General features: G+C 38.1%; 1 protein-coding gene across 5 annotated transcripts in view; it reads right to left on the bottom strand.

Annotated features, from left to right (window-relative positions):
* The window catches only part of KITLG (KIT ligand), an 88,618-nt gene that overhangs the window by 23,855 nt on the left and 38,854 nt on the right, over positions 1 to 25,909 (bottom strand). For 3 of the 5 annotated variants that reach the window (XM_079938137.1, XM_079938136.1, XM_079938139.1), the window contains exons 3-4: positions 15,817 to 15,879; positions 725 to 895 (exon numbers count right to left, since the gene is read on the bottom strand). In XM_079938137.1, coding sequence (XP_079794263.1) covers positions 725 to 895; positions 15,817 to 15,879 — 234 coding nt within the window. The remainder of the gene's footprint in view (positions 1 to 724; positions 896 to 15,816; positions 15,880 to 25,909) is intronic. The other 2 variants (XM_079938140.1, XM_079938138.1) reach the window with 1 other exon arrangement.

Below are 25,909 nucleotides of genomic sequence, written 5' to 3'. Positions count from 1 at the left end.
GCACAACTGCACCAAGAGGCATATAAGAAAGTTATTCCCAGCAGTGTTTATAAACCCTTATACCAATAAACAGGAGAGTGGTTTAATAAACAGTGGTGTATTGAATCAATGGAATGCTCTATAAACAGTAAAAACACACACACACACACACACAAAACTACAGCTTTATGTGGATATATCTTATAAACATAACGCAGAGTGAAAGAAGCAAGTCTCAAAAGAATAAAAAGAGTATGATTTTCTATAAAATCCTCCAAACAAGTCAAAGGTCTATTTTAGGAATTCATAAATACATGATTATAAATAAAAGCAGGTAATAATAAGAGTTAACACCTATGTAGCACTTACTATGTACTACTCTATGATTAGTAAACGGACATTCTCTGGTATTTGGAATGCTCTTCCAGACACTGCCATTTACTGACCACCTAACTCATCTTTCATGCCCCAATGCGTATGTTATTTCCTTCATGATACCTCGTCTAATATACCCTACTTTTTGTGACCTCTACTTCTTATCAATGCCATTAGCACACTATTTGTACTGATACGATTGACATAAAAAGAGATGTTAACTCTAAGAGATGTGCTCATCTTAAAAATTTTTTAATTAAAAATTTATAAATTAGAAATCTCACAAATATGCCCCCATCCCAGCCATGACCAATCAGCACAGGTTTTAGAGAAGAGTAATAAAAAGCAATCCCAATGAATACAAAGTTACCTCAAATGAGTGTTCTTCCATGCACTCCACAAGGTCATCGACTATTTTCACAAGTTTGTCTATGATAGAGTAATTACTCAAGCCTTCAGAAATATTTGAAAACTTGTCCAGAAGATCAGTCAAGCTGACTGACAATTGTTCCACCATCTCGCTTATCCAACAATGACTAGGCTGTAAGAAATTGAAAGAAAAGAAGATAAAGCACCTATTTTAAGTACAGGTGGATTACCTGTGGATTACCCTTCAAAGCCATCAATGTTTCAGTAATGGACTCCCGGACAAAGGATTTCCTTATATCAGAACAGGTTAGTTCTTATGTTTTGTTTAAGTCATACCCAACATCTGTTTCAAAATTTACAAATGCATAAAGATCAGAGGAAACTGTTGATGGTAAAGATTTTGCTCTTCCATGGAAGTAAAATTAAGACAAGAAGAGCCAAGACAGAGTCCTTGACAAGGTTCAGATACTAATGGAATTTAAAAGAACTTTAGGCCCAGAGGAAACTACAAAAAAATTATTGTGGGAGAGAGTCCTAGTCTTCAAGGAACTTCCAGTCTTTTGGTGAATTGGAAAATGAATCAGTGGATTAATAATAGATTATTTTTCTAAAGACCTTGATAGATTTCAAGGCTTCTTCATAGATGAATTCTCGTGCGTGTTTTTTTTTTTTTTTTGCGGTACGCGGGCCTCTCACTGTTGTGGCCTCTCCCGTTGTGGAGCACAGGCTCCGGACGCACAGGCTCAGCGGCCATGGCTCACGGGCCCAGCCGCTTCGCGGCATGTGGGATCTTCCTGGCCCAGGGCACGAACCCGTGTCCCGTGCATCGGCAGGCGGACTCTCAACCACTGAGCCACCAGGGAAGCCCCCCGTGCGTGTTTAAAAAACTAAAAAGTAGCCCTGGCAGAATGTGGTCTGAGAGAGAAGCACGTTTGCCTTAGTGGCAGGACCAGCTACATAATTTGTGCGGCCAATGGCAAAATGGAAATGTATTTATTGTTCAAAAACATGTTCAAAAAAATGATTAAGAGTTTCAAGATGGCGACAGCAGAGCATGAAACCAAGCATGGAGCCCCCTGCCCATGAAGCCAGACCTGCCCACTGGTTAGAAGCTCAAGCCTTGGAGTCAGATATAACTGGGTTCAGTTCTGGCTGAGACTCCAGACAAGCCACATAAATTCTCTGAACCTCACTTTGCCTCTCTATAGAATGGGAATAATGGAAACAAGGTAGTTTTGAGGAGATGAGGTACATAATTTGAATGTAAGTTTCATGAAGGCAGTATTTTTATAAAATCTTGTTCCCTACAGTGTCTCCTGGGGCCTAGAACAGTGTCTGTCATATGGGAGTTGCTCAGAAACTAATTGCTGAACTGATGTAGGCGTGATTAAAAAATGAATGAGAGGGGCTTACCTGGTGGCGCAGTGGTTAAGAATCCGCCTGCCAATGCAGGGGACACGGGTTCAAGCCCTGGTCCGGGAAGATCCCACTGGCCACAGAACAACTAAGCCCATGAGCCACAACTACTGAGCCTGTGCTCTAGAGCCCGCAAGCCACAACTACTGAGCTTGTGTGCCACAACTACTGAAGCCCACGTGCCTAGAGCCTGTGCTCTGCAAGAAGAGAAGCCACCGCAATGAGAAGCCCACACAATGAAGAGTAGCCACCGCTCACGGCAACTAAAGAAAGCCCGTGCACAGCAACGAAGACCCAAAGCAGCCAAAAATAAAAAATAAATTAAAAAATAAAAATGAATGAGAAAAAATACTCCATCATAGGGGTCCATGTTTTTCTGGAAAGGGCTAGATGATAAATATTTTAGGCTTTCTATGCCAAGAGGCAAAAATCAAGGATATTGTGTAGGTCCATTTATACAAGAGAAAATAAATTTCCACAGTTTCTTTTATTACAAAGTTTAAAAGGTAATGATTATACTTGAATATAATTTCTTTTGCATAATAATTGAATTTAGGGCTTCCCTGGTGGCGCAGTGGTTAAGAATTCGCCTGGCGATGCAGGGGACATGGGTTTGAGCCCTGGTCCGGGAAGATCCCACATGCCGTGGAGTAACTAAGCCCGTGCACCACAACTACTGAGCCTGAGCTCTAGAGCCTGTGATCCACAACTACTGAGCCTGAGCTCTAGAGCCTGTGATCCACAACTACTGAAGCCTGCGTGCCTAGAGCCCGTGCTCCGCAACAAGAGAAGCCACCACAATGAGAAGCCTGCGCACTGCCACAAAGAGTAGCCCCCACTCTCAGCAACTAGAGAAAACCCTTTTTGCATGCAGCAGCGAAGACCCAGTGCAGCCAAAAATTAAATAAATGAATAAATAAACTTAAAAAAATTTTTAATTTCTTTTGTAATACAGGTCTACCAGTAAAAAGAATGGAATGCTTTATATTGGGTCAACATTTTGCTTGGGGTTAAAAGCATTCTCTACCATCAAGTAGACTGTAAAGGTTTATCTGTAAAAAACAAACTCAGCTACCTGTCCATATAAAAGTAGGCAGCAGACTGGATCTGGCCTATAGGGTATAGTTTGCCAACCCCTGCTATAAATGGCTGTGGATCAATAAAGGTTTAGATTATTAGGAAAAACTTCTTAGTATGTTAGAATGGATTATAATTTTTTTAAATTAATGTGACATCACTTAAAATATAATCATTGGTCATAAATTCACATACTTGGTATACTGTAACGTTATCTTCTCTCTTATAAAGATCTTTAAAGTAAAGGTCCTGATTTATTTTTTTAACTCTGTTAAAATGTTATACTGAGAAAAATAAGGTAATTATTGGCAAAGATAAAATGGCCTTGGCTTATTAAGATCCTAAATAATTTAAAATGACTCCTATTGTAATAAAAATGTTGTAATCAGAGAGAGTAACTGATGCCATGTAAAACGAATAAAACCACTAAACTTTATTTCTTTACCTACCAGCAGAATATCTCTGTGGGGGAAGGTCGAGTAATTTATGTATTCTAAATTATACAAGAGGGCCATTTTACATTTATTTAACAGAACAGTTTTAATTAATATGATTCAGCTGAAAGGGAAACTGGCTTATCTACAGATAGGTAAGCTGCAATTTCTGGAAGCATTAAATGCCATTCAAAACTTTTAGGGAGTGTTGGCTCTGGCTTCAGATAAGTAGAATAAACAAACCCCTAAATGGGAATTAGTTCAATTAGGCCATTTCATTTGACACATCAACCAAGTTCTCAAAGACTGTGTTTCCAAAACATGTTGAGAATGAACTCTTTGTTTTGTAAAATTAACGCTTATCTCAAGCATATGCAAGTTCATATTTGCATCGTTAACAAGTCTCTTTACAAGCTGTCAGTCTTTCTTTTGGGGCTGACTGCTCTCCAAGTTTCCGCCTGTTTAGACAGTGATAATTCCCTTTAGATAGTCAGCCCTATCAGCAAGGGGCAGATTTCCTAGGATATAGGAAACAACACATTCTGTAAATACTGCCTTAATAGTACTTATTCGGTAGAACAGCCTTCACCAATTCGTTCATTCCGTTGAAATTGTGCAAATTTTTCCATGGCAAGCAGATCTCATGTATTAATCTTTTCAAACTCTGTCCTTGCTCCACTTTGTGAATAAGCTTGCCTGTCCTCTCAGATCCTCTGATGTGTAGGAACCAAAATCAAATTCCCTTGTTCTGAACTAAGGTACTCCTTTTGTTTCTGTGGTCTTTGCCTTAAATGAACAGGTTGGTTTTTTTGTTGCTGTTGTTTCTTTTTGGTTTTGTTTTTTGTTGCTTTTTTGTGGTTAAAGCGGAAAAGAGTTTGTTTGTATGTTTCTTATTTTTAACTGGGAACTCGGGGGTGCTTACTGCCACTTCTGTTTGTCTCTATTTTCAAAGGAACTCTATGTTTACATTCCATATTCAAGTTCTTATTTAACTATGACTACTCGCCCCATGGCCACCCACCCTTGTTTTCACATACCTAATCAACAGTCCAAGCAATCAACTTTTCCCAGTAACATTTTCAACCCTAAACCTCTAATTTCTTAGTTAAATCCTGCCTAGCCCAATAGCTGCCCTTTTAGAAGGACATTGAGTCAATGTCCAATTGACTCAAAAAAATTGAGTCAATTTTTATGAAAAATTCGTTGATACTTGATATAAACTTCTGGACTACACTGCTGAAAAATATATTTCTAAACGTCTTTAACTGTATTTCATTCATTATTCATTCTTGGAAAAGACTAATCCAAAGTTCTTTCTTGTCACTAAATTTGTTTAAACAGTTATATTTTAGCTTTTAAAGATTATTGGATTTATTAAAGATAAAATTGAGGTAAACAATATTAAATATTAGCCAGTTTTAACTCGTCTGCCTGCAAGAAAGGAAACCAGTTTTGACAAGAATATCAAGCAGTTTCGCATTTTCTTTTTAATTAAATATAGTCAATGATTTGCAGAGAGAACAAAACTCAGTGAACTAAATATTTTATTTCTGAGATGATAGGAAGTCTCTCTGTTTTTCACCTCTTCCAAGATTATGATTAGGAAATAGATAATTAAAAGTTTGAGGGTCACAAATTTAATTTTTTCCTTTACCTTAATAACAGGCATTATTGTCACTCTTTATCTTTCAGAGACCATTTTAAACAAATAGTTTTATATAAATATTAACTCACAACATATATCAGAAGAATGTAAGCTATACATAATGTTCTTTATTTCACTAGAAGAATGTGAAGAATTGATAAAGTTGATAAAGTCACCCAGGATGTCATAGAGGTGATGTAAGGAGTACCTTTCAAATTCCTGAAGTACACATAATTTAATGTTTTATTCACCCATATACATACAAAAAGAAATATAGTTTTTGCTTTGAAAAACTCCAAACTCCTTAACTCCATACTCTTAATTTCTTACCTTCTTTCTTGGTAGCCTCTGTCTTACATTTTCTGGGTCAATTATAGCAGCTCTATTTAGGACTACTGGAGCAACACATGCTTTCTATTCATCTTTGTATGTGTGTGTATATATATATATATTATATATGTAATGTATATATATATATATATATATATATATATATATACATACATATATATATACACACACACACATATAACATGTATCATTCTAGAATGCTAACTGAATCAATGATATTGACTCATTGTCCTTGACCTGCTAGCATGCCACCACAGAAGATCTGGGTAAAAACTGTGAACTTCCTAAGGGATTTTAAAATACCATAAGCACCAAATTAATGATTTAACAATTAAAGATATAAAAACTACTACAATTGAAAGCATTCTAAACATAACCAGGAATATGACCGCTTCCAAAAACCAACAATGAAAATTTAAAATAGATGATATATGAATTTCATAAGATGTATGACATAATACCTCTGTGGACCCAGAACTGGTAAATTTGAGTCGCTGGCTGAAATAAAAACATCCTGGGGACTTGCTAAATCTGGCCTGCTTTCTCATCTCCATCCCCTGCTTCATTTAAGAAACTGTTCCGGTTTAATAGTAGAAAACATTTGACACACTCTTCCACATCAGTCTTAGATGAAGAGAGAGTCCCTAAGAGCAGTCACCATAAGCCTTTTGGAATTAAAATCTGAAAGTGGACAAAACATACTCTAACATTTCTTCATGGATGCACTTGGCACTACTTTTCCATTTGGAAAGTGTCTTAGATACGTGTCTGCTTCGTTAGTGGGCCTCATGTAGTTGTCTGCACTGTGAGGGATTTCTCCACAACGGAGCTGGGGTAAAATATCCATTAGAGACTCAGAGGGAGGAAAGGCCTGGCTCATAAGCTACGAGGCTTCTGAGGAATAGTCACAGTCGGTCTTCCCTCCATCTTCTAATCCAACCAATCGAATTACCAGGATTACCACCCAGTTTGATCGCTTTTGTTTTGTTTTCTTTAATGAGTGTCAACCCTCAATCTTGCCAGAATTAGAGAATTAGAGGTATGGATGCCCAGGGTACAAAAGCATTCCTTTCTTTCCTCTTGTGCTTCTAGCATTTACCTACTGGCTGGGCAGACAAAAGAATCTAGAGCCATGCCACTGGAATCACAATGGTTTAGATCTGGAAGAAATGCTGAAGACCATCTGGTCCAGTCCCACCAATTTCATAACTGAGAAAACCAAGGCCTAAAGCAGTGAAGTTGCTTGCCAAGATTACACAACAAACTTAAATATTAGAAACCAAGACTCCCAAGCACTCGTCTAGTTCTTTTATCAGTGAATACAGTCAAAGCACATACAGCTGAAGTATTTTCTTCTGCTGGGCTCTCCATGACTCATGTGGTCTCACATCTGGACGAGGCACACTGGTCCTTAACCTCAAGAGATTTCTTAAGAACTGGAAGTGGCTCTGTCTCATTTCAATGAATCCAGAGCTATACTACGGAAAGAAAATTTCTCCCAGCAATCGTTGCAACCAAAGAGCAAATGCTAATCGCCTTTAGCGAACTCCCTCTGGTTTTTACTCTTAGGGCTAGAAAGCTGACACTCCCTGCCACTCTCAAACATTCCATGGGCAGGCAGATTTAAAACATTCCTACAATAACACTTTGTAAAATATTGTGCGCTCACATTACTACTGTAGAGTCTCCAAAATCTTAACTCCCTTTTAGATGAGCTGGGTTTTGTCATTTATTTTAGTCTTCTGTCTAAACAATTAATTTGGGTTTTCAGTGTTCACTGTAGACATCTAACTTTGCATTTTCTTGTTTGAATTAAAGTGATGTAGAAAGCTCAATCTGATTAAGATGGTAATCAGTCCAAACACTATAAATATGTGATGTTTCCCGGGGCAGGCCTATAAATGGCCTCTGAACCAGACACAAAATAGCACCATGAGGAAGGATCAGCGTGGGGAGGTGAGGGCAGCAATGATGAACTAGAGGCTGTGTCTAATTCTAACTCGGTTAACACACTTCGTGATTTTAGGCAAGTCACTTATTCAGAACTTCAGTTTCTCTATAAAATACAGGGGTCTGTCTAATCTGTGCTAGCTGATAGGGGGTCCGTTAGCCACCTTCAGCTACTTATCACTCAAAATGTGGCCAGTGTGACTGAGGAACTAAAATATTACTTTTGCTTAACTAATTCAGTCTGTTGAAAGTTAAAAAATCAATACTTGATTTGGTGACTGGAAAACTTTTAAGTATGTTTGGAAAAGCTTAGGTATGGGAATATGCATTTTCAACTGTAAACTTTATAAAAAGCTAAATGAATAAATATTTCTGATGAAAATTAATGTCTTACTGGAGTGTACTGTAGGTATGAAATACACAGTGGATTCTGAATAAATATAAAAAAATGAAAACTATCCCACTGATAATTTTATATTGATTGTAAGGTACAATGATAACATTTTGAATATATTGGACTAAATAAAATTTAATATACTTAATTTTTCCTGTTCCTTTTTATTTTTTAAAATGTAGCTACCGGACAATTTAACATTACATATGTGGCTTCTATCAGATAGTAATGGTCTAGATGTTCTGAAAGTATCTTAATATAATCACTTATTTATTAAGATGGGCCCTGTACTTTGAGAATACAAAAGAGCCACTTAAAAATCGTATTTAATCTTATATTTTATTCACTTACCTAACATTTTACACTTACTCCTTTGAAATACATACTCTATTATACGAGAGATAGAAGTAATTAAGTACAGTGTCTACTTGACTGACATCTATTTCTATAGGGAGCACATCAAATCATAGGGGAGGATTCTGAGGATCCACACTTACAAATAGTGAACTTGCCCTGCAGCCACAGCTGACTGAACAGTAGTGCCCTCCTGAGCCAGATGGGTCAATCAGAAAGTCCCTCCCCAAAACTGGTAGTAATGATAGGAACTGACAACGAGTCTCTGAGCAGGGTCAAAACCAATATGTAAATGTGGGAGCTCTGGGGCAGCGATATGCCCCCCAGGTGACTGGAACAGAGAAAAATTCTGCACAGGCAAAACAGAATGAGGCAGAGCTGCAGAGAAGGGGAAAGGAAAACCTGGTAGCTTTCCAATCCTGGCTCCAGTCCCTTCATGAGGCCTGGCTGCATCCCTGTCCTTGACTGGAATGCTATTCTTCAGTCTCCTTAAAATAATGGGACTTTTTTGTTTTGTTTTGTTTTGTTGGTAAAGCTTGAGTTCATTACTGTTAGTGAGAACCAAAGGAATATAAACAAATGAGATGGGCTCCTCAAGATTTGGAAATCACGCATTTTTTGCCAACAGTTAAATGTTTACTGGTAAGTAGTTTTTGAGTAGCTACTACCTGCTTAAATGGTAAGGAAATACAAAGGAGTAAAAGATTTGATCCCTAATCTTTAGAAAAATACAGCAAAAAGAGAAAATATAACAACAAAATAATTGTGATGACATAGGACAATCATTGTACGTATACTATATCTTGGGTTTTTCATATCTTAATTATTTCTCACAACAGTACTTTGAGACAAGTCCATAACGCATACGATTTTAAACAGCTATGTAAGCAATATATGATCAAGTACCCCAAATGATTTGTTTCTGGACAAATTCTATAGAAATTCAGAGATAATAAACTAAAAGGTAAGGTCCACAGAGCAGATACCACATCAGTGTTGCTGACTACTTGTCCCCCACAAGCATCAAGCAGAAGCACAAAATAGGGGTGATGTCAATTTTTAGTGGCCAAATGATATGGGGAAGAGAGCATGGTCTGGAACACTAGGAAATGGTCTTATGAGAAAGAGGGTTCTTAAGTTGACCTTGGAGGCGGATGACCACTAAAATGCTTTTAGCCCCAGGGTATTGTATAATTCTGTGGGTAGAATTTGGATGAGAGGATGGGAGAAAAGAACATTCCTAGCAAAGGGAAGTAGTACTAGGCAGCCTTGGAATTGAGAATAAGCAAGGTGATTCTAGGAGGCAGGGATGCATCTGGCTGGAGGGGCGAGTCTGTGTTGGGGAAGAACGGGTATTAAGATGAAGTGGTTTTGGTGGGGCAAGATTAGGGAAGGTCAAGAACATCAGAGTCAGGAATTTGGCTTTCAGCCTTCAATCGCTGAGAACAATGAGAAGGTTCTTGATTAAGGAAATGACTCAATAAAAGTAGCGTAACAGAAGGCTCACGGAAACCATGATTCCTCAGAATTGCATGATACAGCTCTTAGACCTAAGAGTTTTTACAAAACGCACACATATCTAAAAGAAGATAACAGTGTGACATTGAGGTGCAGATAATGTGTGATGAGTTACAGTTATTCGCCTCATCATCAAAATCTTGTAGATTCTATTCAATTGGTGCCTCAGGGAAATTACAAGTGATTACATGTTAGGGCACTTTCCTCCTTCCTTCCTTCTTCATTTTCTTTCAGCAGATAATTTATTAAGTGCCTATCATATGTTGGACACTGAGGATAGAAGAGCAAGATTATACAATGCCTGCCCTCAGGAAGTTTACAGGTGAATAGAAGATTATCAACTAAATTCCACAAATAAACGAAAGCACTACTACTCTGAGGAGTGCTATGAAAAGAGTTTCTAATAGGAGGATATGGCTTCCTCAAGGAGAGGGAAGGCTTCCTTAAAGAAGTGACATTGAAAATGAAAGAGTCAGACAAATAACAAATGCTGGAGAGGGTGTGGAGAAAAGGGAACCCTCTTACACTCTTGGTGGGAGTGTAAGTTGGTGCAGCCTCTAGGGAGAACAGCATGGAGGTTCCTCAGAAAACTAAAAATAGAGCTACCATAGGATCCAGCAAGCCCACTCCTAGGCATATACCCGGACAAAACTACAAGTCAAAAAGATACATGCACCCCTATGTTTAGAGCAGCACTATTTACAACAGCCAAGACATGGAAACAACCTAAATGTCCATCGACAAATGAATGGATAAAGAAGTGGTACATATATACAATGGAATATTACTCAGCCAGAAAAAGGAATGAAATAATGCCATTTGCAGCAACATGGATACAGCTAGAGATTATCACACTAAGTGATTAAGTCAGAAAGAGAAATACAAATACCATATGATATCCTTATATGTGGCATCTAAAATATGGCACAAATGAACCTACCTACAAAACAGAAACAGACTCACAGACATAGAGATCAGACTTGTGGTTGCCAAGGGGGAGTGGGGGAAGGAATTTGGGGTTGGTAGATGCAAACTATTACATTTAGAATGGATAAACAATAATGTCCTACTGTATAGCACAGGGAACTATATCCAGTCTCCTGGGATAAACCATGGAATGGAAAAGAATATGAAAAAAAAGAATGTCTATATGTGTATAACTGAGTCACTTTGCTGTACAGCAGCAGAGCAATCTCTGCTACAATCACAGCATTGTAAATCAACTATACTTCAATTAAAAAAGAAAACCATAGAAGGAAAAAAAAAAGAAAATGAAAGATTCAGGAGTTACCTAAACAAAAGGATTGACCAGCACGCTAGGTACAGAGAAAGGCATGCAGGAAAGGAACAGTGGCAGCAAGGAACATGTGAGGTTGAGGGACTGAACAAGAATTTGGAAAGGTGCCAGATCACGAGAACCTCGGAGGCCTTGTTTAAGGAGCTCCTTTTCCTAAGAACAACCATTCAAAGCTTATGAAGAGGAGGGGTAAAATGATCAGGTGTATTTGTTTTGTTTTGTTTTTTAAAGAAGAACCACCCTGTCTTCTAAAGAAGAGTTGAAACCTCGCATAATAAATCCTGGAATGGCGAGGGAGATGAGAATATCCCAGAGGGAGCAAACCAGGCAAAAGAAGGTGGGGACAGTTGAGATAGTAAAATCGTACAGGAAGGGCGCTACAGAGGGAAGATGGCTGGGAGGCATACTGTTAGAATAACATTATGTATGGCCAATGGCTTATTTAACCTCGTCTTTAAAAGAATAATGATTAAAAACTGACAAGACAGTAAAGACTGGTTCAGGTAAAAATCATCAATAGATGCTAAATCCACGAGAGAAATTTTGATGAAGAACTGTACATGGTCTTCAAGTGTCTCCCCAAAGATTGCTTCTTAGTTGTTAATGAGTAAATACACAGAAATGGTGGAACACCTGAACCAGGAGATCAAAACATGCAGCAAGAGAAGATGGACATTGTGTGCCTTTGGATGTGATAACCTGAGGACACGTCATCACTTAATGTAGCATCACGGCTTGGAATGCTTATTCTGAATATAATCATTAAAAAACATTAATTGTTTCAAAGAGAAATATTTTATCGAAAGGGGAGGGCTGTATAACTCAAAAATTTCATTGTCATAAAGACAAAGAAAGGCTGGGAAGTCTTAAAGTAAGATCAAAGAGACACGATGCATTAGTTTCCATGAACTTAGTGGGCTTAAAAGAGCACAAATTTATTATTTTATAGCTCTTGAGGTCAAAGTCCAAAATGGGTCTTCCTAGGCTCAAATCAAGGTGATCACAGGGGCTGTGTTTCTTCTAGTGGCTCTACAGAAGAATCCCTTTCCTCGCCTTTTCTAGCTTTTAGAGATCTCCTGCATTCCTTGGCTTGTGGCCCCTTCATCTCCAAAGCCAGTAGCGTAACATCTTCTCTCTGGTCCCTAAACTCCTGCCTCCCTCTCATAAGGATTCATGTGATCAGACTGGGCCCACCTGGATACTCCAGAATACTCTCCCCATCCCCAAATCCTTAATTACATCTGCAAAGACCCTTTTGCCATGGAAGGTAATATAGTCACAGCATGAGACATCTTTGGGGGACCATTATTCTGCCGATCATGGATGATATTAAAATGCAAATCATGATCCTAGATTAGATCTTGTACTAGAGGGAAAAAAATGCAAAAAAAAAAATTTGACAAAATTGAAATACAGCCAATAGATTGAAGTATTTTAGTTACTGCTAAATTTATTGAAGCAGACAACCATACTGTGGTTATGTAAGAGAAAATCCTTAGGAAACACACACTGAAGTATTTTAGGGGTTAAACAGCCATTTTGTATGCAACTTACTCAACGGGTTTAGAAAAATAACACATGTGCACACAGAAAGCAAGCATTTAGTAAAGCAAATGAGGCAAAATGTTAAAAATAGATGAATCTGTATTAAAAGGTATATGGGTGTTCTTTAAATATTCTTATAACTTTTCTGGAAATTTGAAAGTATTTTCAAATAAAAAGTTAGAAGAAAACTGATAAATATGTAATTTAACTAAAAAGGGATGAATTTTTTTACTCAAATACCACAAGCAACTCATAGTTTATATCATTTTAGAGGGGTCAGAATGACAGCAGATGTGTGGCCCAAATTCAGCAACTCAGTTTTTGTTCTTTCTATAATAACATTACTTGTAAGTGGAAAGGGTCAGAAATGTTTAGGATTTTTTAGTTTAGGAACTTAAAGGAAATCCTAACAGTCTGACACTATTATAGTTTCAAAGAGTTTAAAATAAAATTGGTAATTATTGTTAGATTTAAATACCAACCAGTGGATCACACCCTGCTATTTGTGAGAGACAATCTGCTGGGTAATTTTCTTAAAAGACCCTTAGAAAAGTAACCTCCCCTTTTCAGGAGTATTTAGCTTATTTTTAAAACAAAAGCAAAAAATAAAGTGTATTCTACCCTATTGCTTTCTTCTGCCTAGTGCCTCTGGAAGAATTTTACTGCTCTGGCCCCAGAGAATCTTTCTGGTACCCATACTGGCTCCCACTCTACCCTCTGTTGTTTAAAGACAAAAGATACAGCAGCTGGGGCTCTGACCACTGACAAATAATCAGGGGCCTCTCCACTGGGAAACTCCTCTGGTCTTGGCAGAAACTAACATTTTAAAATGAAGGTAAAACAAAGCGTAAGACCCCCTATTTCTACCCAAAGGCCTATGCACGGGCTTGTTTTTCTTGCCAACGGCGGTAGCCAAGAACAGAGTTTCTCCAGTTGTGCCAGGACAGTGTGCCAAGACCAAATAATAGCGGACTTTTCTCAATTACAGAAACAAGAAAAAAAAAAAAAAAAAGGTGGCAATGAATCAGCTTTATTTTTACACGGTTAGCTCTTGTTATCAATAACCGATACTGAAATCTATGATTTAGCACAATCTATGATTTATACCAGCACAAAATAATCTATTTCGCTATTTTCAGTTTAACATTGTTTTTCAAAGAGTTGCGTGATTTCTTTGAGAGAGCTTGGCAGTCCCAGGCCTAAGTGCTTCTACAGTCAGGAGCAGGGTGCATCTTTATTACTTAGATGCTTCACTTAGAACACTTTTCCTTGCTATTATAATTATTTAGATACCCACATTTAGGGTTAAAAGTCAGATGACCTAGGGTTTCTTTTTAAGGCTTTATCACTTTCTAGTTGTTTAACTTTGGGCAAAATGCTTCTGGGTTGTAAAGCTCAGGGTGTCATTTGTAAAATAGGAATCACAGTAGCTATCCTGCTTTCCTCGCAGGGTTTTTCTGATCATCCAAGGAGATTAAAAACATGAAATCATTTTGAGAATAGAAAAGCATTATGAAAAGGCCAGCTACTCCTCCCGCCCATTATTATTAAAGTTTTTGAACATAAGGCTAATTGATGTATATGTTTCTTAAAGTGTCTCATAAAGTGCTAGCTCCATAGTGTTTCCTAAACGGACACTTGCTGAGTGAGTAAGCAAATGATTAATTAAGTTTCAGGCTGCTATAATGTTACATTATTATTTCCAGAGAACTCTCCTAATTCAATAGGACATTGACCTAGACTTGCTAGGTCAACAAAGAGGATAACTTGTTCAACAAGAAGGTACATGTTCTAAGGAATTCTAAGGAACGTAGTAGAGAGTAAATATTTTAGTATAAACGAATGAAAAGAAATATGCCTTTCAAGAGAATGTTCTTGAAATGACAACCTTATAGTCTTTGAAAGACATTTTAAACACAGCACTGAGTGGCGTGCTTAACATACTTGAACTGGTAATAATTTTGATGGACTCGTCCACAGAAAGGACTCAAAGTTTAAGACAACTTGCACAAAGTCGATGTGTAATAAGTATTTTTGTTAAGTTATGGAAAGATGTCAAGTTGCAGAGCAGAGAGTAACGCAAATGATTTTAAATTAACTCAAAGGAACAATACAGTAGTTAAAATGCATCAACATGGAACATGTTATACGTCAAAGGCATGTTGCAAAATATAAGCAAGTTGCAAAGTGATACATGCAGTATAATGGCATTAACATAAAATATGCAAAAAATTGGTATCTTATGAATGGATGTACAGTTTGCAATCAAAGTATTAGAGCAGGGCTACTGTGGGCTGTTGCACTCAACACAGCTCCAAGGGGGTGGTATCTTCAGGTCAAGCCTTGAAAACATGCACTGGAATGAAAAATTCCAGCTCAGAATACTTATTCCTAAGAGACAAAGTGAGCACTAATGGGTATAGGAAAGGGGCATATATGGGGCTTTAGTTATATTTATCATAATTCAATATTAAAAAATACATTTGAAGCAAATACTGCACAATGGTACCATTTGACAAGCTATGTGATGAGTACACAGGCATTACATTATTCCCTATGCTGGAAATATTTCTTTATGTATGAATACTGATACTATGTAATGAGAAAAACAAAATTGCTTAGTTACAGTAATAAAGGAGTACCTATAATCATAGCCACATATTTTTATTGTAAGGCTTTAAGAATCAATCACATTGCAAATAAATTCAGAGATAAAACATTTGTGTTCTCAAATTAACTCAAATTAAATAGGAGACTTATATAGGACCTTTTCAGGTATGAAAATAATTTACATAATTTTACACTCAAGCCTTTTTTGGGGGAAGACTGAAGGAAAGAGAGAAATCAGTGGCTAGCTCTAAGGAAGGTGATCTTATTTACTTTGGGAGTACAGGTGTAAGACACATGTGCTGAAATGCTCATCCAAAACTAAAGTTTAGCAGTTGCCTGAGGAAAAAAAATATGTAAGTCAAATTCCAAAGATACCTTCTTCAAATTCTGACAATTAGCAAACTCCTAAATGGCAGATAATTTCCTATCTCAATATGAATGAATGATCCCATCTCTTTTGTCAGCTACCAAAATGAAACCCAGAAATGTACAGTTTACATACCAAAACGTCCATCCCGGGGACATATCTGAGGGTTATCTTATAGTCTTTTGGAAGATTTGCCACCTACAGAGACCAAAAAAAAAAAAAAAAAAAAAAAAGGAAAAAAATATCTGTAAGAAAATCCATACATATCAGTCATATTGTTTTTAGTGGTTTGGAGAAAAACACCTACAAACCTATTATGCTTTTAGTTACTACTGAATTTCAATATTTACATATATAGTGATTTTTCATTCTTGATTTCCCTTTGCAATCAAAGGCACTCTCCAGAAATAAAGTGATAATACAAATCTTTTTTCCTCCAAATTCAGTTATGGGTGGCTAAGTATAATCTACTGAGTTTTGGAAACATGATTTGAATTTCAATTTCCATCTGTGGTCTTGAAATTTCCCTCTAGGATTATATTCCTATTTGTTCCTCCAAAGGATCAGTAACACAGTATATTTTTCTTGTAAGTGGTTTACCAAGTGATATATCAACATCACCATGGAATCTGTAGAAACGCAGTCGCGGGCCACACCAGACCTACTGAATCTCATGTAACAAGTCCTCCAGGTGACTCTGATGTACGCTTAAGTTGGAGAACTACTGTTCTACGTTGATCCTAGAAAAAAATGTTTGCGAAATTTCAAAAGATCAATGATACTTATGAGTGGCAAATGCTTTATCACTTAATTAATTTAGAAAGATTCAGTTCTGTGGTATAACTGAATCCACCTAGCTGGTGCTGAACGTTTGAGCTGCCTCAAGTGTTTATCTAGCTTCTTTTAAAGGCTTTCAAAGACGATCTAACCCATTTCCACCAGTCACTGTGGCAATAAGTTGAACAAGCACCTGATTTAGAACCAGGGAATTTGGAACAAATCTAAACTGTACTTTGGTTTCTCTCATCTGTAAAGTGGAGATAAAAGTACCCACGTCTGACAGTCAATTTATGAGCTGAGATGAGTGAACATGCCAATCAATCCATATTCTTCACTGAGAGCCATACTGTCAACTGACTTCCAAGGCACACATCCTGGTAACTTACAGAGTTCTAGGTTCACTGGTCTCCTTTTCTACATATAGTACCACCTCTTACATCTCACCCTTCCAGCACAGATAAAATTTCCATCTGTATCATATGGCCCGTTTATAATATGTATAAACTGACTTAGCCCATTGAGTCTTAAAATAATATACAATGTAAAAAAAGTGGTTTTGCTTTATTATATCCTCAATGGGTCTACCTTGCCTTGGTGGACTCATTTCCCCCTTTACCCTGTCTCTAAAATCATTCCTGTTCCCCACAGTAAGCTGGGATGTTGTGCATGTTTGCCAGACTAGGTCATCTCTGACAAGTCTCCCAGAACACAATCCAGATGGTTTCTTCTTGGCTTTGCCAATAGCTTCTGGAATCTGAGAACAATTTGGTGAGAAAAGAATCTAGTTAAAGGCATAAGCAGTCAGAGGGGAGCCAAGGAAGTAGATGATCCCACTGTGCATGCTACCATTCTACTTCCAATGGTACCATCTCCCACTCATCTCAGCCTCCAGCCTAACACTTACCAAATATTTATGATGTGCTGGCACTGTGCTTATCAAGGGCTTATGTTGCATGATCACATCCAAGCCTCAGAATCCCTTTCACATACTATCTCTACTTAATGAATGAAGAACTTAAGGCTCAAAGAGGTCAAGAAACTTGACTAAGGTCACACGATTACTACGTGTTAAGTCTGGACTAGAACTCAGGTCTCTGACAGCAGAGCCTCCCTTGCCTCTTAGCTCAACTACATATTTTCATCTATCTACTCTCTGCACACTTGTCCTAGATATTTTCCACTTGTGAGGCTCACCATCAGCCCTCCTCATGCCACCCCCAATAAAACAGTATGGTCCTGGGCTTCCCTGGTGGCGCAGTGGTTGAGAGTCCGCCTGCCGATGCAGGGGACACGGGTTCGTACCCCGGTCCGGGAGGATCCCACATGCCGTGGAGCGGCTGGGCCTGGGGGCCGTGGCCGCTGGGCCTGCACATCCAGAGCCTGTGCTCCTCAACGGGAGGGGCCACAACAGTGAGAGGCCCACGTACCGGACCTTGTTATTTTATGTAAGCCCCAGTGGAAGCCATAGCTGACCTAAAAGCTGGAATCAGAACGAGCAGCAACATTCTGTTTTGTTATGAACCAACCGTGTAAATGAAAGTCATTCCAGATGGAGAAACATGGCAAGAAGTGGCAGGTGTTCTGAACACAAGCTGCTTGACAATCTAGCCGTCCTTAAGCACAACTAACATTATCAGAAAATAAACATAGAATTGACCGACTGGTATTCAGATAACTTAGGATCTGAGTATGTACCGAAAGGGCAGAAAAAATGTAAGCAATATGCTGGCCAATTCTGTTTTATTAGTAATCTATACGTAAAAATTGGTACAAAGAAACCTTACAAGAAGTTCTCTGACCAGCACACTGAAATCTCCACACCTTACCACTTGGGGGGTATATAATAATAATTTCTGCATTAAACTGATTTACTGATATTTAATTTCTGGTAGAACTGAAAAGTAATACTATTTTTGAAAAATGCTTTCCAGTTTAAGTTTTCATACACAGTCTCTATCACGACCCCAGAGATATGTGTTATTAAGCCTGTTTCACAGAAGAAAACAGAGAGGTTAACTGGCATCCCAAGGTCACAGTCATCAGGAGTACCTACTGGAGGTAAGGATACAAATCTTGGCGCTGTGCGCTGGTCTCAGCACAGTTATCTACAGATCAGTCTCCGCATTATTACTTTCTTGGCTTGCATTGGTTTGTTTCCAATTACATTTGGAAGAGAAATTAGGAAGTCAAGTTGTATATTTTTATGGCTGCTTCATGAATTATTATATTACTTTCCAAGCATTTATAGTATGTTAAATAGCATTCAGAAAGCACAGAATTCTCTTATGTATATTGAGCACTGTGGAAATTTGATAAGAGTAGAGGGAGCCTTTGACCTAGAACTAGGAAGATAAGCTGTTCCTTCCAAGCAGTTAGTTTGATGTAGGCCTCACAACACAGGTCCCGGGGACACACTGCTCAGGTTGGATCCATGTCCTGCCACGTGCTAACTCAGAGATCTTAGGCAAACTACTTAATCTTCTTTAGCCTCAATTTCCACATGTGTAAAATGGGAATCATAGAATCGAGCTAGTGGATCTATTAAGACTAAACAAGGATTATATAACTTGTTTAAAATACTTAGTGCTTGAGCATGGTGTATGAATGAGTATGAGTATTTATTATTAATTGCAAGGGAGTGGGACATTCTAGGTATAGGGTTATATGCAAAGACAAAGACATGGGAGACCAGGGACAGATCATTCAGGCTCTAGCAGGTAGGAGGTAAGAAATACCCCGGGAAAGCCATTATTAGTGAGGGACCTAAATGTCGGGCCAAGGAGGCCAAGAGGGAGGCAGTGAGGTCCAGCGCGACCAGTTCCAGTGGAACAAGTTCCAGTGGGACCAGTGAAACCTCCGCTCCTCGTCTGTAAGATGAAGAGGGTGAAGTAGATAACCATGAAAAATTCAGTCTGATTTACCTTTCTCATGGAATTAAGCAGTGGTGCTATACTGCAGGTGTTTAAGCTGGAAGGGAACATGACTGTCAATTTAGAAAGGTGAGTCTGGAGGGATGGATTGGAGCAAGGAGAGAATAGAGACTGGGGGCAGTTTAGAACACCATTAGGAAAGTACTGAATATGTATTAAATATTTATACAGAGACCGTACGCTGAAAAAGCAGAGACGTGGTTTAGATTCCAGGGAAGCATACTGTTGGGAGGGTGAAATGGATACATAACCAAGGCTCCAGATTTTGAAAAAACCAATCTATTCTCGTAAAATATGTTCAGGGCAAAAAATAAATAAAATAGAACCTAACTGGTGGAAAATTTACCAAAGGTCCAATTATTCCAAAGGTCCAATGAACTTTGTGGTGTGGAGTGTGAGGATGTAAGTACCGTGCCAGCTCATTAAATGCATAAAACTGCAAAAACAAGTCACTCTGTGATGGGCTCACTCTACTACTAGATGGGCCCATTTGCTATCTTTTTTTGGATGTCTTAAGGACTGACCATACTCAGTGACATGAGGAGGTAAAATGCATACGAGAATGGCATGTAGAAATGCCGGAAACCCAGCCAAGAAAAAGTCTTTGCAAGCCAAACAGGCACTGGCTGCCTACCATACCCTGCAGGTATTTGGACTCAGGAGAAAAAGAACTCAAAGTCAGAACATTTAACTCCCTCTCTAGATCACTTATCTAAAATCTTTGGATTTCATGATTCAAATATCATTGAGGTCTCCAAGTCTCATGAAATCAGTGGCTTCTTGGACATCTTTAGTGAGACACACTTGTCTCAGTTGTTTCTCCCAAGTTCTAGATAAGAATCAAAATGCAGCAGTAATAACTCATGATTCCCTTGACACTACATAAAATGTTGCACATATGTGAACCTTTCTGAGGAAAGAGTCCAGTTTTCAGAGTGCTGGGAGACCCAGAGAAGTTTAAGAATCACTGCTGTAGAGCAAAAAACCTAACCTTCTACGCTTATATTTTAAATATCCCAGTTCACTCCTGCAGCAGCTTACTGTAATGCTGGTTGTTCAGTCTTCAGAAATAACACAGGACAAAGATTTTTGCTTTTTAAAAAAAAATTAATTTATTTGGCTGTATTGGGTCTTCATTGCTCCACGCGTGCTTTTTCTAGTTGCGGCGAGCAGGGGCTATTCTTCATTGCGGTGTGGGGGCTTCTCATTGCGGTGGCTTCTCTTGCTGCGGAGCATGGGCTCAAGGCACGCGGGCTTCAGTAGTTGTGGCTCACGGGCTCTAGAGCACAGGCTCAGTAGTTGTGGCACACGGGCTTAGTTGCTCCGCGGCGTGTGGGATCTTCCTGGACCAGGTCTCAAACCCGTGTCCCCTGCATTGGCAGGCGGGTTCTTAACCACGGCACCACCAGGGAAGTCCCAGCTTTTTGTCTTTTTATTTCTCCTTATAAGCCATCTTTTGTTAATGTTGACTAAAAATCTAACTAACCAAGTTAATTACCCTTTTTTTTCCTTTAATAACAACTCAATTAGTGATTTAGAAAAAATTAACATGACAACTCAAAGACTTTTCTGGGTCATATTTTCTCGGTGAAGAATATCTAAATGAAGTTAGATGACCCTCATTCTCCTTTCAGATAGAAGAGATTAAAAACATTTTTGGTTTATTTCATAGACACACTTTATAATGTGGATTCCAATTAAGTAGTACTAATTGAACTTCTATAATACGACTGCTTCCTAATCATAAGATAAGGTGACTACTACCTAGGAAATAAAATTCAAGAGGATGGAATGCTAATTCTTAAATTGCAGTTGATATTGACATCTTAAGTTAAAACATCATAAATTATGAACTGGGTTCTTATGCTCTAGAGATGGGCAGTTAGGGGTTCAAACCTCTATTCAGCTCCCTGTTTCCAGGTGAGGATCGTCAGGTTACTAACCATCACCAGGCCTCAGCTTCCTAATCAATAAGCTGTTGGTAAAAATAATTACCTCCTAGGGTTGTGATGACTAAAAGAGAAAATCCATACAAAGTGCTTTGCATGGATACTCACACAATAATGATTACTTTAAAAAGTCAAGGAGCAGGAGATTTTGTACCTAAGTGGTTTATCTTATAATGGAAGAACAATTTTTTCTTTATGATAAGATTGACATGCTTGGTAACATAGCCCACTACTTGTCAGTTTTTACTACTATTATTTCTAATACGCTTCTGTCCTTTCTTTGCATACTATAAGTCCTAAATGTAGCTTAAAACAGAGAAAAGAATTTTCTACTGACCACAGGAGAAATTTAAATGCTAAATATTGCAAACTAATCAAAATAAACTTTAAAAACTCTCCAGCTATCAAACCATTGTTCTTCAAGGGTCAAACAAAATTATGAGACCTCTGCTTTTAAAGAGAAGATATGCTTAATAAAGCTCAGAGTTCACCTAGAAATGGGAAGTCTCAGAGGCTCCAATCTTCCATTTTAAGGCAGTGGTAATTATATCCAAAGAACATCGTATTTGAAGAAGAATAAAAATTCCGCATCATTCAAAACTGTCCATTCAAAGTGTGAAATTTGTTATCTAAGTATATTTTTATAATCTTCCATTATTTTAAACTCTAAGAGTCATGTATTAATATAATCTACTTAAAATAAGTGCCTACTTCAAGACCAGGAAAACCACGAATTCTTGACTTTTAATTCTACTCTACTGATTTGTAGACTGACCTTGAAAAGACAGAGTAATTTCACCTTTACAAGATGGGGCTGGGACAGCAACCTGCCTTAAACATTTTGAGGAAGACAAATAATTACTCAATAGATAGTAAAAGATAAAAAGGTTTTTAAAAAAGCAACAAAGTCATATTCAATTAAATTCCCCCAAATGAAGGAAAAAATACCACAAATGAAAGGAACAGCAGGAAGAACAAAAGGAAAAATTAATTTGAACTATTTCAATATTTGGATTCCTCCTTAAATTAACACTTAAAAATCATTAAAAGCTACAGCTGAACCATCCCATAGATACAAGTTTTTAGAGTTTCATTCATCCCCTTCCCAGATACTTGACCCTTTCTTTAGGTAGGTCTGAGTTTGCCATTTAAAACAAGTCCTGCAACATTTTTTGGAAACAAAGCAAAATGTTCTGTAAATAGATGAACTATTATGCTGAGTAAACATGCCAGAAGGATTTCAAACGAAAACCACGGGGATTCCAGGGGCAGTAAAAAGTGTCCAATAAGAAATTTAAAAGGAAATGACAGTAAAGTCATAAATCGTGTGCTTCTGTGACATGAGAATCACCCCAAGCAAACAAACTTAATGTTTGTGGGCACAGTGCAAGGTGCCACCTAAAGCAAAGGAGGAACTGGCAGAATGGGCAAAGGAATGATTTCGGCTGAAGAAATTACTATGAAAAGCAAGGTAAAAAGGTACTCTCAACCCACTTTCTTTTTCTCAAATAAAATGTACCAAAGTTATGTCTGCAAAGAAACCAGATCCTCTTGTTCGATATAATAACCTCCTTTTGTCAAGGCATAACTGAATCCTTCCAAAAGGTACCAGCTAAAAAAAGTATCTCCATGGAATAAAAGAATCTCAGAGCTAAAAAGGGTCTCCCAAGTTATCGGATTTAGTAGTTCTTATCTTTTTGGGTGTCACAGACGTCTCTGGGAAGCACATGAAAGTTATACATGCTCTTCTTAGAAACACACATAAGGCACACGTAGGCATAATTTAGAGTTCCATTTGCAAGAATTTCAAAGTTTATGAATCCTAGATTAAGAACTAAGTATTGATCATGTCCTAGTTCCTCATTTTCAAAACCACAAGTTGAATCCCAGAAAGGTCTAGGGACTTATTTGTCCAAGGTCACACAGCTGGGTAATAGCAGAGCTGGTATTCAAACACCCCGGTAAGCCTGACCTACTTGAAGATGCTTTTTTGCCCCACTGTTCTCTAGAGAGAGGCTGTGATTATCTATATCCATAAAACTCAAAAGTGACTCATGTTGTTGCTTGAATTAGTGAAATTATGAGTTTTAGGCTAAGGATGGGAACACAGCTTCTTTTCAGACATGGAAACAACCCAATATTGTAAGTATTATGGCCTAAGCGGTCCTGCCACTTCTATGCAAATAACTATCACCTGGCATATTAGTCAGAAACATTAACGTTCCTACATCTCATCTCCACAAGCTGTGATTCCGTATTTCTGAGGCGGGCCCTGATAGCTATACTTTTAACACGTACCCTAAGAGATTGTGACTGGATGGTTCTCAAATCATATCCCACAAATGCTGATTTAAAGCAGTGGCTTGCAAACATTTTTTTAAAAGCTCAATTGTTTTTTCAAGCCAAGTCTTATTTAGAAACCCAGACACATAAATAATAAAAGCAGAGAGGCTAGGTGGACTCTTGAAGCCAGTTTGAAAACCACTGTCCTAGAAGATACAGCACAGGTAATGGGATCAGGAGCTGGGCTTCACCACTCTTGGGTCTCAGCTTTCCTATTTTGGAAGTACTTCGTCTAGATTGTTTCTAAATTCCCTTCCGACTCCAGTATCCTATGACCCCACAAATGCCACTACTACCATTACTGACAGACAGTATTTAGCAGGCACTTGCTATGTTCCTAGCACTGTTCTATTCACTTATTTAAAGTTACTCTATAAGGTTAAGTACAGTTGACCCTTGAACAACGTGGGTTTGAACTACATGGGTCTACTCATACCCATGTTTTTGTTTTTGTTTTTTTTAACAGTTAAGTACGGCAGTACTACATGATCCATGGTCAGTTGAATCTGCGGATGCAGAACCACAGCTAGGGAGGAAGCTTGTATACAGAGGGCCAACTACAAGCTGTGAGAAGGATGTTCCACTGCTAACTCCCGTGTTGTTCAAAGGTCAATTGTACTGTTAATCTATTACACTGATGAGGAAACTGAGGCACAGAGAGGTTATGTGATAATAACTGTGGTAAAAAATTTATATATACATTCTCTTATTTAATCTATACTACAAAATGGTAAGTAAGAACTGAGATTTAGAAACGTAGTTACTTATCTAAGGTCAAAGAGCAGGTGTGCCAGATTCTAAAATCCATTCTTTGAACCAATAAATTAGCATAGGTTGGTTCCCACGCTATACCAGAAAATCTTTCAAATGGTATCCATTTACGTGTGGTTATTGCAGACTGAGTGATATGCACTCATATATTCATAGAGATGGGTTAGCTCCCAAACTAGATTATAAACACTCTGAGACCAGGGATTATTTTATATCTTTCAATGTCCTACTCTATGAAATATTGGCTGGGCATTAAGTAGGTCTTTATTCAGTTAGAAGTGATCTTCTAAGTCCTTTTTCGTTACTAACTTGATTTTTCCCCCCCGATAATCCAAAGTAAACACACTAATTTCATTTAGATCAACTCTTGAAATTAAAAAGTTCCCCTCTGAGTCAGGTGCTCGAGGGGTGACAGAAAGATTTTTTTCAGTTTAATGATTTTTTTACATTTGCCCTTGGGGGAAGGAATTATATTTTAGTGTTAATAAGTATCTCTTTCCAGGCACTTCTTTCTCCATGCTTCCTGCCATTTTTCACTGTATCAACTGATAGGTAACAGACTGAAAATAAGCAGATGGTCAAAGACAAGAGTGGAAAATCTTGGAAGGTGCTCATAATACCTACTTATGCCACTTGAAAATATCGGTTTGACATTTCACAGGAAGTGGTGCTCATTAAGTAGTGTTCCTCACACAGCAAAAAATAATGACTATAAGTAATTTTTCTTAAATACCATTTTAATTTTGGACATGCTCAGCATGTGGTCAGATACACCATCACCTTCCATCTATGACTCCTTGCCCACATATTTGAAACTGGACACCTAGGACCACTTCAGACCTCCCCTGCTCATCTTAGCTCCATGGTTCTACCAGCAGCCCCATGAGAGCTGTAATTTCCCAGTTGTGGCCTACTTTAAGCATATTTTGGAGACTCGTATTAATCTAACATTTATATAAATCCATACAACATAGATAAAACTACTCATAATAAGAAATGAGATTAAATCAAGGTCACAATACTTTGGTCTCTAAACTGTGACAGAATAGACCATCTAGAGCACTGGTTCTTAAACCTCCTTTAAGGAATGTCTTTAAATGTAGATGCCTTCAGGCCTGCTGAATCAGTGGGGCCCAGACACCTATGATTTTCGTAAGCGCCACAGGTGATTATGATGTTGCACCGTGGTACACATCCTTACTTCACTGAACAAACATTTCATGAGTGCCTTCTATTGATACCAAATTTCGAATATAAACCTTTTCTTTTTAATATAGTTTCTTGGTTCAGAAACTAACGTGCAGCTTGAGGGAAAGGACCATGATACATGTTTTAAAAAAAGTTCTTCATCACCCCACCCCCATCCTTATACCTAGCTGGGCATATAGTAGGCAAATGTTGCATTGCTTTGGTCACCAGCTCCTCAAATAAAACATGGTGATATATCTTCAGGCA

The sequence above is a fragment of the Stenella coeruleoalba genome (genome assembly GCF_951394435.1).
Source record: "Stenella coeruleoalba genome assembly, chromosome: 11".
Taxonomy (NCBI): domain Eukaryota; kingdom Metazoa; phylum Chordata; class Mammalia; order Artiodactyla; family Delphinidae; genus Stenella; species Stenella coeruleoalba.
This window is presented reverse-complemented; position numbering and strand designations above follow the sequence as displayed.